General features: G+C 40.2%; 1 protein-coding gene across 2 annotated transcripts in view; it reads left to right on the top strand.

Moving 5' to 3' along the window:
• BICRAL (BICRA like chromatin remodeling complex associated protein) overlaps positions 1-14,346 on the top strand; it is a 47,330-nt gene that overhangs the window by 15,451 nt on the left and 17,533 nt on the right. For both annotated transcript variants that reach the window (XM_065631454.1, XM_065631453.1), the window contains exons 2-4: positions 9,239-9,287; positions 12,029-12,077; positions 12,160-12,228. In XM_065631454.1, the coding sequence (XP_065487526.1) occupies positions 9,244-9,287; positions 12,029-12,077; positions 12,160-12,228 (162 nt within the window). In that variant the 5' untranslated portion in view covers positions 9,239-9,243. The remainder of the gene's footprint in view (positions 1-9,238; positions 9,288-12,028; positions 12,078-12,159; positions 12,229-14,346) is intronic.

The following is a 14,346-nucleotide window of genomic DNA, read 5'->3' as shown; positions in this document are numbered from 1 at the left end:
GCTTGATAAATTACCACATTTGCCAAACTCAAATCAATAATCTTTTATGGTATACTAATGGGAAATTGAATCTAAGAGTTGGATAAGCAACCTCTTGTAGGTTGTCTGTGCTTTATTGTGTGTTTTTTATTTGCCTTTCTGTATGCGGAGCTGGTACTTCAAATTTTATAAAGACTCTGCTTGTCCTTTTAGGTGTTAATCTCCTGCCAAATCTTAGAAACCATGAAGATACGTACTGTTGTGCTTGGCAGTTCATGAGAGGTAGCACTTCAGTGTTACGTGATCGTTGCTATTTATCCGACTCCTGAATAGTCCTTTTTTTGGAGTAGTTTTTAATGTAGAGGTTTTGCATTGTTCTTCTGAATATTTAAAATTACAAATTTCTTCTCATGATCTGTTGCATACATACGTCTTGAAATACTGATGCTTAAATTCAGTTCCACAGCTAATTTCAAACATTTTAAGTTTGTCTTGAAAGTACTACTTGGATTTAGAATCTTGGAATAAAAACACATTTTCCTATCTATATAGAAAGTTCACACTTGCATATTGTGTGTTACTAGGTTAGAATCCTGAATTTCTTACTTTGTTAGCTTTTTTAGAGCACAATTCCTGATAGATTTCACAACAGTGTAGTATTTGCTTTTTGTTGATTAGTCTGGGAGAGAAAATAATTGTGAGGAATAATGACATGCTGTAAAATATAAGCATAGCATGGTTTACAAGTGAGTAGTTAAACCCTTGTGTTTTATAAAGTAGATTTTTAAAGTTAATTTTGCTTCCTTTCTCCTGTTGTCCTGAAGTGACAACTTCTTGATCATTATGCCTTCTGTATTTTTGTCTGAGTAAAACTGAGAGTGAGACTTGAATTTGCAATGAAGATTTTCAATATGTACCTCTTTTGCATTGAATACTGTGTGTCACTACTCTGCTGCACATCATGTATTACAGTAATGAGAAGGGAGAAGTAGAAATACCTCTTAATATTTGGGTTTTGTATTCCGTATGTGTAAAAATCGGTTTATTGAAAATAAAGGGCTCGATGTGGTGAGCAGCTCTTAAGTTGGTCATAAAACACACGCATGATTTGTTACAAGAACCTGAAATTGTCCAGTTTGCAAGATATTAGATTGTTTGAAAGTAGCATGGACTTGAAATTTAAGAATAAAATATATGGTAATAAGGCTTAGAGTTTATACTCCTTTCTTACACTCCTGTGTTGCAGAGAATGCAAGTGAGGTTTTGTTCCTACGCAGGTAAGTTTCCTTCAATGAGTCTCAAGGCTTGTTGGGAACCTGAGAGATAACTGACAGTGTGCGTAAGGCAGTAGTGACAGCGCCTGGGCAACATGAAGTGCATACTGCTTAAGTGATATACGTTACTTCATGTGTCGTAAAATAGCATCTTCTTCTCTTCCCGCCCCGCCTCCGTATTTCAGAAGCACACTGAGCAAAATGTTGGTTGGCACTGTGAAAATTAATGGGAGTTGTGATGGAAATTGATGTAAAGGAAGGACTTCAACTCTGGGTGTTTTGCCTCCGCAGTCGTGTGGAATCACTTAACGCTGCTGTGATCCTCTGATGTAATTTAACAAGGGATGGATACTAGGGTTGGATTGATAGAGTTATCTTACATCTGCATTCAAAAAGGATATGAAGGATAAAAATGTCATAAATCTGATGGAGCAAGCACACTGTTCACTATGATACCATTCTGTGCAGTGACTATTACAGTAACTTAGATTTCTTCTCTTTTTGTTGTTCTGATTAATTATTGTTACAGTGACAACTTATTTCTTCAGGTATTCCATAGTGAAGTTACCATTATTGTTGAGATTGTAGATTTGCATTCTGGAGAACCATGTAGGGCAACAGAACGATACAGAAGATTTGGTGGTTCCGGTCTGTTATAAAACATGGCAGAGGTGTCGTCAGAGTTCCTGCTAACTGGATGTGTACAAAGCCTTATCAAACTTGTGGGGATTAGTGGGCTTATCTCAGAATTCGAACAGTAGTTGCTTCAGGTTCTACATATGTTAGTGTATGCAAGCTTGACTGTCTCCCACTATAAAGCTGTACCTACAGCAGTCAGCAGCCAAAAATAATTTCAGGACCATATAAATGTAACTACTCCTACATTTATACGGTCCTAAAACTACATTTGGCTCTTCGAAGGCAACCAAGAGTCTGATGTGGCCCATGGTGAACATGAGTTTGACACCCATGCTTTAAAGCATTGGTTTCCAAAGGTCAGTGTCCACTCAGAAGTCACGGGCCAGCGTGCCTCCAGTCAGGAATTGATGCTACATAGTTGCATGGAAGTTAGGAGTCAGTAGATTTTTACAACAGTTTTGCAGATAAATTTATTTACTTGTGGCTTACCAAGTTTCAGTGTTGATTGTCTCATACTTTTGGGAATTTTTGCTCTAAATGTTGGTCGTCTTAAACTACCCACTATCTTAGGCTTTTTACAAAATGTGAAAATAGTATTTTACTGTTTTGTATCAGAAGTATTAAGGTAGTATGAAATTGTAAATGAGAAAGGAAAGTAATTATTTTGTGACAAGCTTGAATATAATTTGACTGAATTTAAAATCCAGTATTTATGATGGTTTTGAGTACTCCCATTTTTTAAGTTTAAAACTCATGTACAGTGTATGAAGCATGTATGAATAGTTGGACTATTTCTGGACAAATCCAATTTTAATGACTCTGCACGTGTTGCATAATACTGTGGATTGTGTAGCAAAGTGATGAGAAACTTAGGCTGATAAGGACCACTGGAGGTTACCTGGCCCTGCACCCTGCTGTAAGTGGAACTAACTTCAAAGTTAAGACAGGTTGGTCAGGGCCATTTGAGTTTTGAAAATTTCCAAAGAGCGCGATTCCACCCTCTTGCTTGAGCGTTCTTGTTTGTGTACTTCTTTTCTATCTGGCTGGGATTTTCTGCGCTGCACATTTTGGCCGTTGCCTCGTGTCTTGCTGTGCGTTGATGAGAAGAGGCTGGCTCTGCTCCTCGTCATACCCTTTATAGCTAGTGGCAGGCAGCAGGTAGCACCTCAGTTAGCCTTGTGTTGTCCAGGCTGAAGAAATGCAGTTCCCTCAGGCTTAGTGTCATGTGCCTGCAGGATTTCATTGGCACTCTGCTGGACTCCTTCAAGTTCTTCTGTATTTCTTCTAAAGAAGCAAGGGGGTGGAAGGGAGGGCGAAACAGGACACAGGATTTCAGATGGGAGCTCACACGTGGTGAGTAGAGAGGAATAATCATTTCCGCCGACTTGCTGCCTGCACTGTAGCTAACGTGAGAGTGGCGGCTGCATTAGCTGCACGTGTGTGGCTGCAGCCCGGCTGTGGCTTTGAGCTGGCTGAAGCACTGCTGCTGTCCTCGCACCCAGCTGCCCAGCTCCCTCGTTCCTGTGCTGCAACTGCTGCCCGCAGAGCCCCATGGCAAGCTGGAACCAAATCAAGAAGCTAATCCAAGTTGAAACGGATCGGTGTATTTTGTCAGATCAATTTTCTGTACCAGGCGACTGTTCAAAGCCTTGAGCTCACTGGGGGAAGCTGGATGAGAGGGGCACAGGGCTGCTGTCCTGTTGCTCTGTAGTAAGGTGAGAGCTTTGGGAGGGTACAGGTTTTCAGTTTCAGCAGTCCCCAGAGGGCTGGCCTGCATAGGTGGGACTTCCTTGTCAGTTTTATTACTCTCACCTTTCTGTTGGGCACTCTGGTTATTTCTCGAAAGGGAAAGGCAGTGCTGATTCCACAGGTACATGTGACCCACATGGAAGTACGTACCGGGTTCACCAGTGCAGTAGCAGGGGTGTGAAACAAAACAGTAGAGGCTTTGCTAATAATAAGTTACAGGGAATATCTGTACTGGGTTGCGACTAATTAGTAAGGTTTGCCCTTTGTAAATTAGTTAGGTGCACCAGCAGGGCTGAGTTTGGCCTACTTAAAAGAAACCGATTTATTTATTTATTTAAAAAAAGGAAACCCGGAACACTGTAGAACAATGCTGATGATCAGTAGGTATTGGTTAGGCTGCATTGTACCAGCTGTCTAGCAGAATCCTCCCAGTGTGTATTTTTCTGTGAGTGTCTCTGTCCGGGGCTGTTGCCAGGCCCTGGGCACACGGATGGGCCCTGATGGCCCTGACAAGCCTCACCTGCTTGGAGCCCCCACCTGCCCCCTTGCTCTGGGGCTGAAGCATCTGTTAGCTGATGGAAATACAGAAGGGAGTCAGTCTTTGAGAGCCTCGGCCAGTGATCTCCAGATGTTTTTGTTCACACACCCCTGCTGGTAAAAATGTTTTGAGCGTGCACCCCCGATATATGTATATTTATTTACAAAGTAAACGCATGTACTACTGAGGTTTTAATATTTTCTTCCTGCATCCCAATGGAGTGTCCTGTGCACCCTCTGCGGTGCACAGACTCCACTTTGGAGACAACTGAACTAGGTTACGTTAATTCTAGTCCCCTTAATTCTACTGATTGTCTCAAGTTTTATTTTCAAACTGTCTTAGTTTAATACAGTTTATACCCATTTCATAGATCAGTCATTGATTTGGCCCACTATATGTTAACAAACAGCAAGGACAGAATTTGTATAGCTTGTGTATAGAAAAACTGAAAAGATAGTTGGCAAGTAAAGCAGCAAACTTTTCTACCGTTTGTACTGTAGAAAACGTGTTAGGAAAATTTCACAGGACAGGCTTGTGTTTATTAACACACTTTTAAATGATCATCTGTGTCAAGGTCATGTGTTGATAAAGTTGCCCTCTTTTCTAAATAGACTGAATGAGTAGTTGCTTTTGGGTGAGTAAGGACTTGGTCTGATTGTGCACCTCCTCTGTTGCTGTCCTGAAGTTAAGAGGACACTAATCCTCACTGAAAATCTGCATCAGTTAAAAAGATTTAGACCTGCAGTTATGTGGTTATGTAGATCTTGTGTCTCTGTGGTGAAACAGGAGCAGAATTTACTCTAATTAGGTTTGTGGCTTGACTGTGATCTTGATTGTCCTTTTACAGACCACGTACCCTTATGTGTGCTGTTTAAATGGTGTGGTGGTCCTGTGGTGTTTCACAAAAGCACCGCCGTGGAGCGTCATGTTAGTGTAGTGTTACCTACCCGTCATTTGTCTGGCTATGCTTCATTTGCAGTTCTCAAGGCACAGGAGCACGTAGCCACTTAGTCTGCGAATGCTGATCAGAACAACTTCGGAATGTAGCAAGAGCTGTGTATGATGAGAGTTTTGGCTCTGTGATGGTACATTGATCAGCTGTATAAAAACTTGGTAATGGTTTTATACAGATTAGCTCTTTGGTAAACCACGTGTGTGGGTTTTTGGTTTTTTTTGTTTTTTATTTTTAAGATGACATAGTATTTGTTGGTTTTTATATGTGCACATAGGATTCTGCTAGTGATGGAAATAATGTTATTAAGCCTTGTTACGAAGATGTACTTCTGGAGAGGACTGTTTGGGATTCTTGGTGTTTATAAAAAATGCAGCTGTTTTGTTTGGGTTTTATTGTCTGTTGTAAACTGGTAGGAGTTTACAGTATGTTGGGTAGATTTTTCTTGTGTCATATTTGAAATGAGGAAAAAACCAAATTATTTTTTCTATTACAGTAAAGCCAACAGCATGTTCAGCTAAAGGGCTGAATAGTGAAGAATATATATTACCATTAAGATTTTATCTTGTTGGTGTTTTCATGCAATTTATTTTCCTTCTAATCATTATATATAGGTTCTCAGGAGTTTAGTGAATTTATAAAGTTTGTCTGCTTTGTGTTAGTAGTTTTAATAGCCACAGGAGTAATGATTGAACAAAATTCTTTGTGGTCACTTTCCATAATGTTGAATCCTTATTGTAGTATAATCATGGACAATATTTGGTTTGGTAAAGCGAAGAATTTTATTTTATTTTATTTTATTATTTTATTTTATTTTATTTTATTTATGTCGGTATTGCCATAGACACATGGGGTAGCATTTTCAAAAGCAGGCATGCAGTGTGAAAACAAAGATCCCGTTGGCTTTGGGTAGAGCTGATATTTACTTTTGGTTAGCTAGGAGTCTTTGAAACCTTGCCTTTTAGAGGTGGATTTGCTGTTTAGCTGTTAGAGGAAGTAGCAGCTTTCTGTAAGTACTAACTGTGTGGTCAAGCAAAATGCTAATCGCTTAATCACTTATTAATTTGTTCCTACTAATGCACATTTAAATTTCGTGATGTCATAAAATGTCATGTTGTTTGTTTAGCATTAAATTGCGTGGTCAGTGCTCGTGCTGGTGGCTGTACGCAGCAGTGAGCAGATGTGCTACTGAATCGTGGGAGAAATTATTTAAGATACATAATCCTTCATGAATACTGATTTTGTTGACATTTGAGGCAGTTCTGTGTAGCCATGATTTGTTTTCCTTTTCTCCCAGAGAGGTGGTACTGGGGGATACTTACAGTGATGTATCCTTTGGTTTTGCTTCTGCCTTCTCTGTAAGCTAAAGCATGGGAGATGGAAGAAAAAATCTGAATGAGGCTGTGCAGTATAGAGGACAGGGTGCCCTAGTCTAAAGTATAAACCAGTTTCAGAATCAGTGGAGTATAGAAAAATGTCAGGAAAGAGAGTACAGCATGATAGGGCAGCTGAGGTGGGAAGGGAGGTCAGGAGATCAGCTCATCCACCATCCTTCTCTCGGGAGGCTCAGCCAGAGCAGGCAGCTCAGGCCTGTGTCCATCTGGGTTTGGGCTGGTTCCGAGGATGGAGACTCCATGACCTTGCTGGGAAACGTGTATTGGTATTTGACTACCCTCAGAGGTGTGGTGTTTTGTTTTTTGTTTCAGTTTGTGCCCATTGCCTCTTGTTCATTCACTGGATACCACTGAGGAGAGTTTGGCTTGGTTGTCTTTACAGCCTCCCACCAGGTGTTTGTACACAGGGATAAGGTTCCCCCAAAGCCTTCTGTTCCCCAGGCGAACAGTCCTGGTGCTCTCAGCCTCTTGTATGGCAGAGTGCACCCTCAGCAAGTATGCGATGATACCTAACTGGGTGGAAGGGCTGGCACACCAGAAGGCTGTGCTGCCATTCGACGAGACCTGGACAGGCTGGAGGACTGGGCAGAGAAAAAGTTTAACAAGGGCAAGTGTAAGGTCCTGCACCTGGGGAGGAATAACCCCAGGCACTGGTACAGGTTAAGGGCAGATCTGCTGGAAAGCAGCACCGCAGAGAAGGACTTGGGAATTTTGGTTGACAACAGGTTGACCATGAGTCAGCAATGTGCCCTTGTGGCCAAGAAGGCCAGTGGTACCTCGGGTGAATTAGGAAAAGAGTGACCAGCAGGTCGAGGGAGGTTCTTCTCCCCCTCTGCTCTGCCCTGGTGAGGCCGCATCTGGAATATTGTGTCCAGTTCTGGGCCCCTTAGTTTAAGAAGGACAAGGAATTACTGGAGGGGGTCCAGTGGTGGGCTACAAAGATGATGAGGGGCCTGGAGCACCTTTCTTATGAGGAGAGACAAAGAGAGCTGGGTCTGTTCAGCCTGGAGAAGAGAAGCTGAGAGGGGATCTCATCAATGTTTATAAATATCTCAAGGGAGGGTGTCCAGAGGATGAGACCAGACTCTTTTCAGTGGTGCCCAACGATAGGATGAGGGACAATGGACACACACTGAAGCACAGAAGGTTCCATCTGAATATGAGGAGAAACTTCTTTCCTTTGAGGGTGCCAGAGCCTGGAACAGGCTGCCCAGAGAGGTTGTAGAGTCTCCTTCTCTGGAGACATTCAAAACCTGCCTGGACACCTTCCTGTGCGATCTGCTCTGGTGAACCTGCTTTAGCAGGCGGGTTGGATTAGATATCTCCAGAGGTCCCTTCCAACCCCAGCCATTCTGTGATGCTCCTTTCCCTTCAATGCCTTACTCATCATGGAGATCTGTATGAGAGAGAGCCTGAAGAATGATTCTTGTGGATCTGGTCAGGGAGAATAAGTTTTGATTTGGTGAGAAGTAGAGAGCGAGCAAAATGAATTAAAGCCAAAACTGTAGTAATAAATTCGAGTGATAAGTATGATAGCAGACTTTCTAAGGGAAATTGAGAAAAAAGCAGGCATGGAATGCACAGTGATAAATTTGCTGTAATTTGAAGAAACTATGAAGATGAGTTTGAATAACTAAATGGAAGCCAGGGCACCAAGAGGTTTAGGAAATGCTAGCATCAGTTGATAATTGAACTGGTGGATTAGATGGGATCATTACAGAGAGAATAAGGGAGGGTAAAATAGTCCTGAGAGTTACTGACAGGGAGAAGGGAGAAGTCTCAGATGACATTCTGAGAGCTACAGTGAGCAGGAGAACCAGGATATGCAAACAGAAGCTTTGAAGGAACAGCAGTCGGAGGAGAGTGCTGGAATGTGTTTGCTATGGTCAGCACCCAACTGAGTAGGCAGGGCGTAAGAGAGTTGGTGGTCATGATATTGTGAGACTAAAAATGCTCAGCACCCAGTGCATGGATGCTTATGTTCAGTTTGGGTAATGCAAATGAATTCCTCACCCACTGTGAAAGGAACCGTCAGAACTCTGTACTGTTAATCTCAGTTTCTTTTAAGTACACTTTGAGTATTGTTGAGGAGAACTCGAAGTGGCCATATTGTCCCCAGCAATAGCTAAGAAAGGCATGCTAGAAAACGGTGTTCTTTTTAATGCTTTGTAGTGTCTTGGCTGTAGTTTTCGTTCTGGTCTACAACAGCACTCTCACAATACTGAGCTAAATTTGTTTACCTTTTTGGCTGGTCAGTGTTAAAGCCACAAATTTGTTATAGTCTTTGTAGGTTCTGTAGTGTTTGGTTATTCCCTCACTGGGATTAAATTCCTACAGAAGTATTTTAGTTGGAGTCTTGAGATTGCATTCAGTGTTGATTTATTTTTTTTTAAAGTCATAGTAGTTCTGTGTAGTCAGTTTGGTTAATCATTTGTCTTTCTCCAGTTTAAAGTCCTAAAATCCACCCTAAATGGTGAAGCGTTGCATGGGATTGTGTGCATCATTACATGTGACTGAATTTGATTTTGAGATAAATCAATGGACCTCTGTAGGAGGTACAGGTTTATTTAAGAACTTTGCCAATAGTAGACATCTGTCAACTTCATAAATTGTTTAATAAAAATATTGAGATATTCTAAATTGGTACTGTTGTTGAAAGAAAGTATTTTGTCTGATATGTATCAAATATCCATTCTCTCCCTTTTTGTTCTAGTTGTCATGGATGATGACGATGATGAATCCTGTCTCCTTGATCTTATTGGGTAAGTTTTCCCTAAGCAATTCTTTCAGAAAAGTTGGGAAAAATAATTTTGCAAAATCATCTCCTAGAAGGTGATTCTGTCTCAGTCTCGTCTCAAGATGGGGTGACCTGCAAATGAAGTGAGAAGCTGTGCTTCCTGCACGTGGAGATGTGTGTGTCACAGAGCCTTCCATCCCAGCGTATGCTGGCTCCCAGTCCCCTTGCTGGCGTTCTCCTCAGGAGGGGCTGAGGAATGAGTGTGCATGGAGGTTGGAGTCTCTTCTCAGCTAGTGGTAGTATAAGGTCATAGTGAAGCGCATTACTGATGTTGTTACAAACTTCATTGCAAAGAACAATTTTTTTGGCTTAAAAAAATAAATACCTCAGTATTTTCAATAGTGGAACTAGATAATTGGTTAACACTATGCTTGTATTTTAAAGGGAAAAGTAAAATTTTTCTTAATTATAAATACTTCTACTAATAATGTGCTTGCATAAAAGTGTTAGAAAAAGAGAATTGCTACCTAGTACTGTTTTCACAACAAAAAATAATTTATCAGCATTTTGCTCAAAGATACTTGACTTTAATAAAATTGGGGATTTAAAGTAGTCTCTTTTTTTTCATTATTTCCATAACAGATTTATTTGGAGGTTTATAATTCCATAAACATGAGCAAGATTTTTACAGATTGTGTATGTGACAAGTTACCTTTCCTTGGCTAACATTCATGTCAGTATTCAAGAACAGATAATACGCTAGAATGCATTTAAAACATAAGAAGAAAATTGGACATTTCATATACGATACTTTGTTCAAACTCTGCCAGAAATAAGTACGACATCAGTCTCATAGCAGCTACTAAAATATCGTCTCCACTTCGTACAAGATTTTTTTACTGCCCTAAATGTAATAGATGAATAGGCCTTTTAACTTTCTCATGCACTCAAAACTTCCAGTGAAACCAGTGAGAGCTTTAACTTCACAAAAAACCAAAATATCACCACAGTGGCTGCTGTAGTGTGGGGATTGCTCTGTGAATGCTCACAGTTATATTCTGTGAAGTATACTTTGCAAGATTACAGATTGCAGCCCTATGAAAACACATCCTGCTTGGAACATAAAGATGATAATTGACTGCATGGGACAATTAAGTGCTCTGTCACAAGCATGAATCATGAGCATCATGGTGCAAGTTCACAGGTGGTCTGGAAAATAAAGTGCTCTCTATACAGATGAGTGTTCGTGTGAAAAATTACAGCGTTCTTCCTGCTGCTGGCAGCAATTACTGTCTTAAGCATCTAGAAGAATGGAAACCAGCATTTTTTTCCATCTGACCTTTGATTTCGGTAAGTGCCTTCTAAAATTCCTTCCTTACTAAAGACAGTATTCAGGGTGGTGAAATGTTCTTGATTTTTAATTGCATTTTTCATGATTTAAAGCCAGTGGGTATAATCAGTCTTAAACGACCCGGTTATTTATCAGTAAAACTCATAATCATGATAGAGCCCTGTATGAGATCATGAGTTCTATTACCCTTAATTATTGAAATTTGGTGTAATCCACTATGAAATGACGTTTTCATTTGAAAGTACATGTGACCACTTCTGTGTTGTACACATAATTGTACCTTAAGGTCCCTGCCAAGTACTGTTTCTTTAACACGTCTTTTGTAAACACATGAATGCAGTTTGGTTTTTAAATGAAAAAAATAGGAATAGAAGTGTATTGGTGCTTTTAGAAGACTAGTTGTAAACCTGAAAGATCTTTAACTTCTTCCCTCTTTTATTTTCTAGGATGATCAAGAGAGAAGGATTTTGAATTAATGTTTTTTTACATGAAAGCCTCCTGTGTCTCAAGAATGTTGTGGGGTTTTTTATTACTTGTTAATCAATAAAGATGTTTAAAATAAAAAAAACTCTGTCATTCTATTCTTTGTGCTGATATACATGTTGGGAAATGCTGTATAATTGTTGCATTAAAATAATCCCATGTAACACAATCTTTTAATGTTTTTTACATCGTGTGTGCAGTTATATTAATCTATTTTTGTTTTGCTTGGATTCCCACCACTTGTTCTATCAGACCACATTTTAAATCTGAGTTTTATTCAGTGATAATGCTAAGTTAATGAAAGATACTGAAATTGTATTTAATAATATTTTGATCAGTTATTTCTGTGGTTGGTTTCACTTGGAAAAGGTGCTGCTTTTTTCTCCAAGTGAAGGGACAGTTACATGGCAAGTATAAGTGTGTGTTGATTTATGTTAAGGGTGGCAGAAAACATGTTAAAGATTCAGGTTTGTAAATACCCTATTGACCTGGACACTAGCTAACCTGGCATTATAGTTTATCTCTGTAGAAGAGATGGTACCTGTTGCGGTTCTCTTGTTATTTAGTGCTAGTATTTTCCTTAGGTTTTGTACTATCTGCTGTCATAAAAAACTGTGTGTTTTAAGAGAATATGACTAGTACCCTCATAGAGAGACTTAAAGTAGAGTGCAACTAAAATTTTGTGATGAACATAATTTCTTGGTTGAAATGCCTTGGTACAAGGCCAGCAAATACGATCAACATCTGAAAATTGTGCTGGTACAGAAACACCGATACTCAGATTGTATAAACTTTGAGCTCTGCATTGTGAAAGGAATGTGTTTTTGTTATAAACTTGATTTATATGAATACAATATCCGGCTTAGGTAAATTAGCCTCATTAGGAGAAACAGCTTCCTAAAATTGGTAACTTTTTTTTTTCTCCCCTTAAGGGACCCACAGGCGCTGAATTATTTTCTACATGGACCTAGTAGTAAATCTGTAAGTGGCATTCCTGTGTATTAGACATACATAAGCGTCATTGAGTGTGTTATTTCTAAACATGATTTTTGTCTTTTACCAGAGCAATGAAGACTTGACTAATGCAGAATATTCTGTAGCCAACTCAAATTCAATTTTCGCCAACTCCAATGTAAGTGGTTGGGAGATAAATCATATTTGTATTGAGATTGCATGCTTCCATTGTGGCTTTAATTGGCTTTTATAAAACTGAATGAAGTAGGTATGAAAAATACGAAAATTCTGAATGCTACCATAGAACTACTCCGTGCTGTTAATATTTTAAGTATTGAATTGCGTTTTCATTGGGGAATTAGTTGAAAGATACTGCACTCTTGGGCTGTGTTTCGTAAATATGTGAAACAGCGTGCTGAGCAGTGAAAACATTCTCTGGTGTAACTCTCCAGTAAACTAGGCTTGTAGTTTTAGTGATGGTAGATGTAGTAGTGCTCAAATGTAGACCTCAAAAGTTAATCATTCATACATTTCCTGTGTATGTTAGGATGGTTTTGTTTCTTATTTCTAAGTAGCATCTGAGCTAGCCATTTTTTTCAATTAATGAATGGGGATTTTTGTTCTTTACACCCAATAGCTAGCTTGGGATGTTCCCTTCCCGTGACTTCGGTGTTAGGGAACTCACTAAATTTGTTAAGTGTTGCAAGTAGTCTTCAGTATTCTTTCTTTGCTAGGAGTGTATTGCAGCCCTGGACAAAGGTTTGACCAGTGAGGTTGTGGAATCCCCATCCTTGGAGATAAAGCCAAGGCTGATCTGCTCTAGTGCTGGCTATAGTCCTGCTTTGAGTAGAAGGTTGGACTACATGACTTCTAGAGGTCCCTTCTGACACGTTTCTTTGATTTCATTGGTGTGTTTTTTTTAAAAAAATAATTCTTCATCCCGCAATTCAGTTGTTTGAATGCATAGAGTAAGGTCTCCTTGGTAATTCCTCTTGCTGTCGCACCGTTGTCTTGACTGTGTCTGTTTTGTCCCGTGTTTCTAACAGATATGTCCGTATGCTTGTAGGTGTGTAGGGACCTTAAATAATTGGCATAAATAAATCCTGAAAACTGTTTGTCTGTGCCTAGACAACTAGTGACTTTTCTGTAGCCACAGTAGTGTGATGTGAAGTGTTACCCCTGTCCTTCCCTTTTCAATTTCATTATTAAGTATTGTAGAAGAAACATATGTTGAGTGACAGTTCTTTCCCCAGATAAGCTGGTTGAGATAGTGTGGGGGAGTGGGGTACCAACAATAATGGGGTGTGCCTCGTTTTCAGCTAATGAGGAACAGTGAGGTCAGTTTGGTACCAGGCTGGTCATTATCGGACAGCAGCTGTCCGTATGCAACATGCCAGAGGTGGGTTTTGAGGACTCATACGAAGAAAAATGAGTTCATAGGGAAAAAAGGCTGATATATGCCGGCAGTCGTTATAGCCTAGACTTCCTAGTTGTTGTTTGTAGAAGTTCTTTTGATGAGCACGAGTAGGTGGGCAGGAGTCAGGGGTGTATTTCTGTTGTATTCTCAGCAAGTGAGTTTTTGGAGTAATTTTCAGAGGGAGTGGGAGGTTCTGAGCAAGGTGGGATTGTTGCAGAGGGAGTAGCAGTTGGGAGAAACAAAAATACTTGGTGGAAGCCAAAAGAGCTTTCTGGTATGTGAGATTTGGGGGCTAACTAATTTAGAAGACAGGTGATCAGAAGAGCAGGGATTTAATGTGTGTTCCTGCGGTGGCTTACTGTATTTTCGTTCTCCAGCACTTGTTCCTCTCATGCGATGTTCTCATCCTTTTGTGTCTTCATAATGAATACCAGTGCCATGTTCTCTCCCTCCCTTGTGTGAGAACCCTGTGCTGACCCAAGTGAAGCATGACTTGACTGCAGAGAGAGATTCTTACAGTGCATTGTGAAGGAACAAGTGGTATCTAAAATATGAATAGGTGATTTCACAGTCCCTGCTTATAATGTAAGATACCTGAAAAGTTAAAGGCTTCTGAGTTTTTTGTCATTAAAATTTTCGCAGATACTGCAAGTTCTGTCTTTGTATGTATTCAGAATTGCTACCATGAAGTAGGACTGACTGTCTTGATGCCTGTCCCATGCCTTTCAGTGGCAGAGTTTACAAATTCAGTGGCACGGGTTCAGTGCCTCAGCTGGTAAGCATGCTCAGCCAACACCTACCACAAACAAGATTAAGTTCCTGCTGACAGAAGGACAAGAAAGCAGTGGCAGTGTCTGTTCTTCCCCTCCCAGACCCCCT

The sequence above is a fragment of the Caloenas nicobarica genome, chromosome 3 (genome assembly GCF_036013445.1).
Source record: "Caloenas nicobarica isolate bCalNic1 chromosome 3, bCalNic1.hap1, whole genome shotgun sequence".
Classification (NCBI taxonomy): Eukaryota; Metazoa; Chordata; class Aves; order Columbiformes; family Columbidae; genus Caloenas; species Caloenas nicobarica.
The sequence above is the reverse complement of the archived record's forward strand: the minus strand, read 5'-3'. Positions and strand labels throughout refer to the sequence as shown.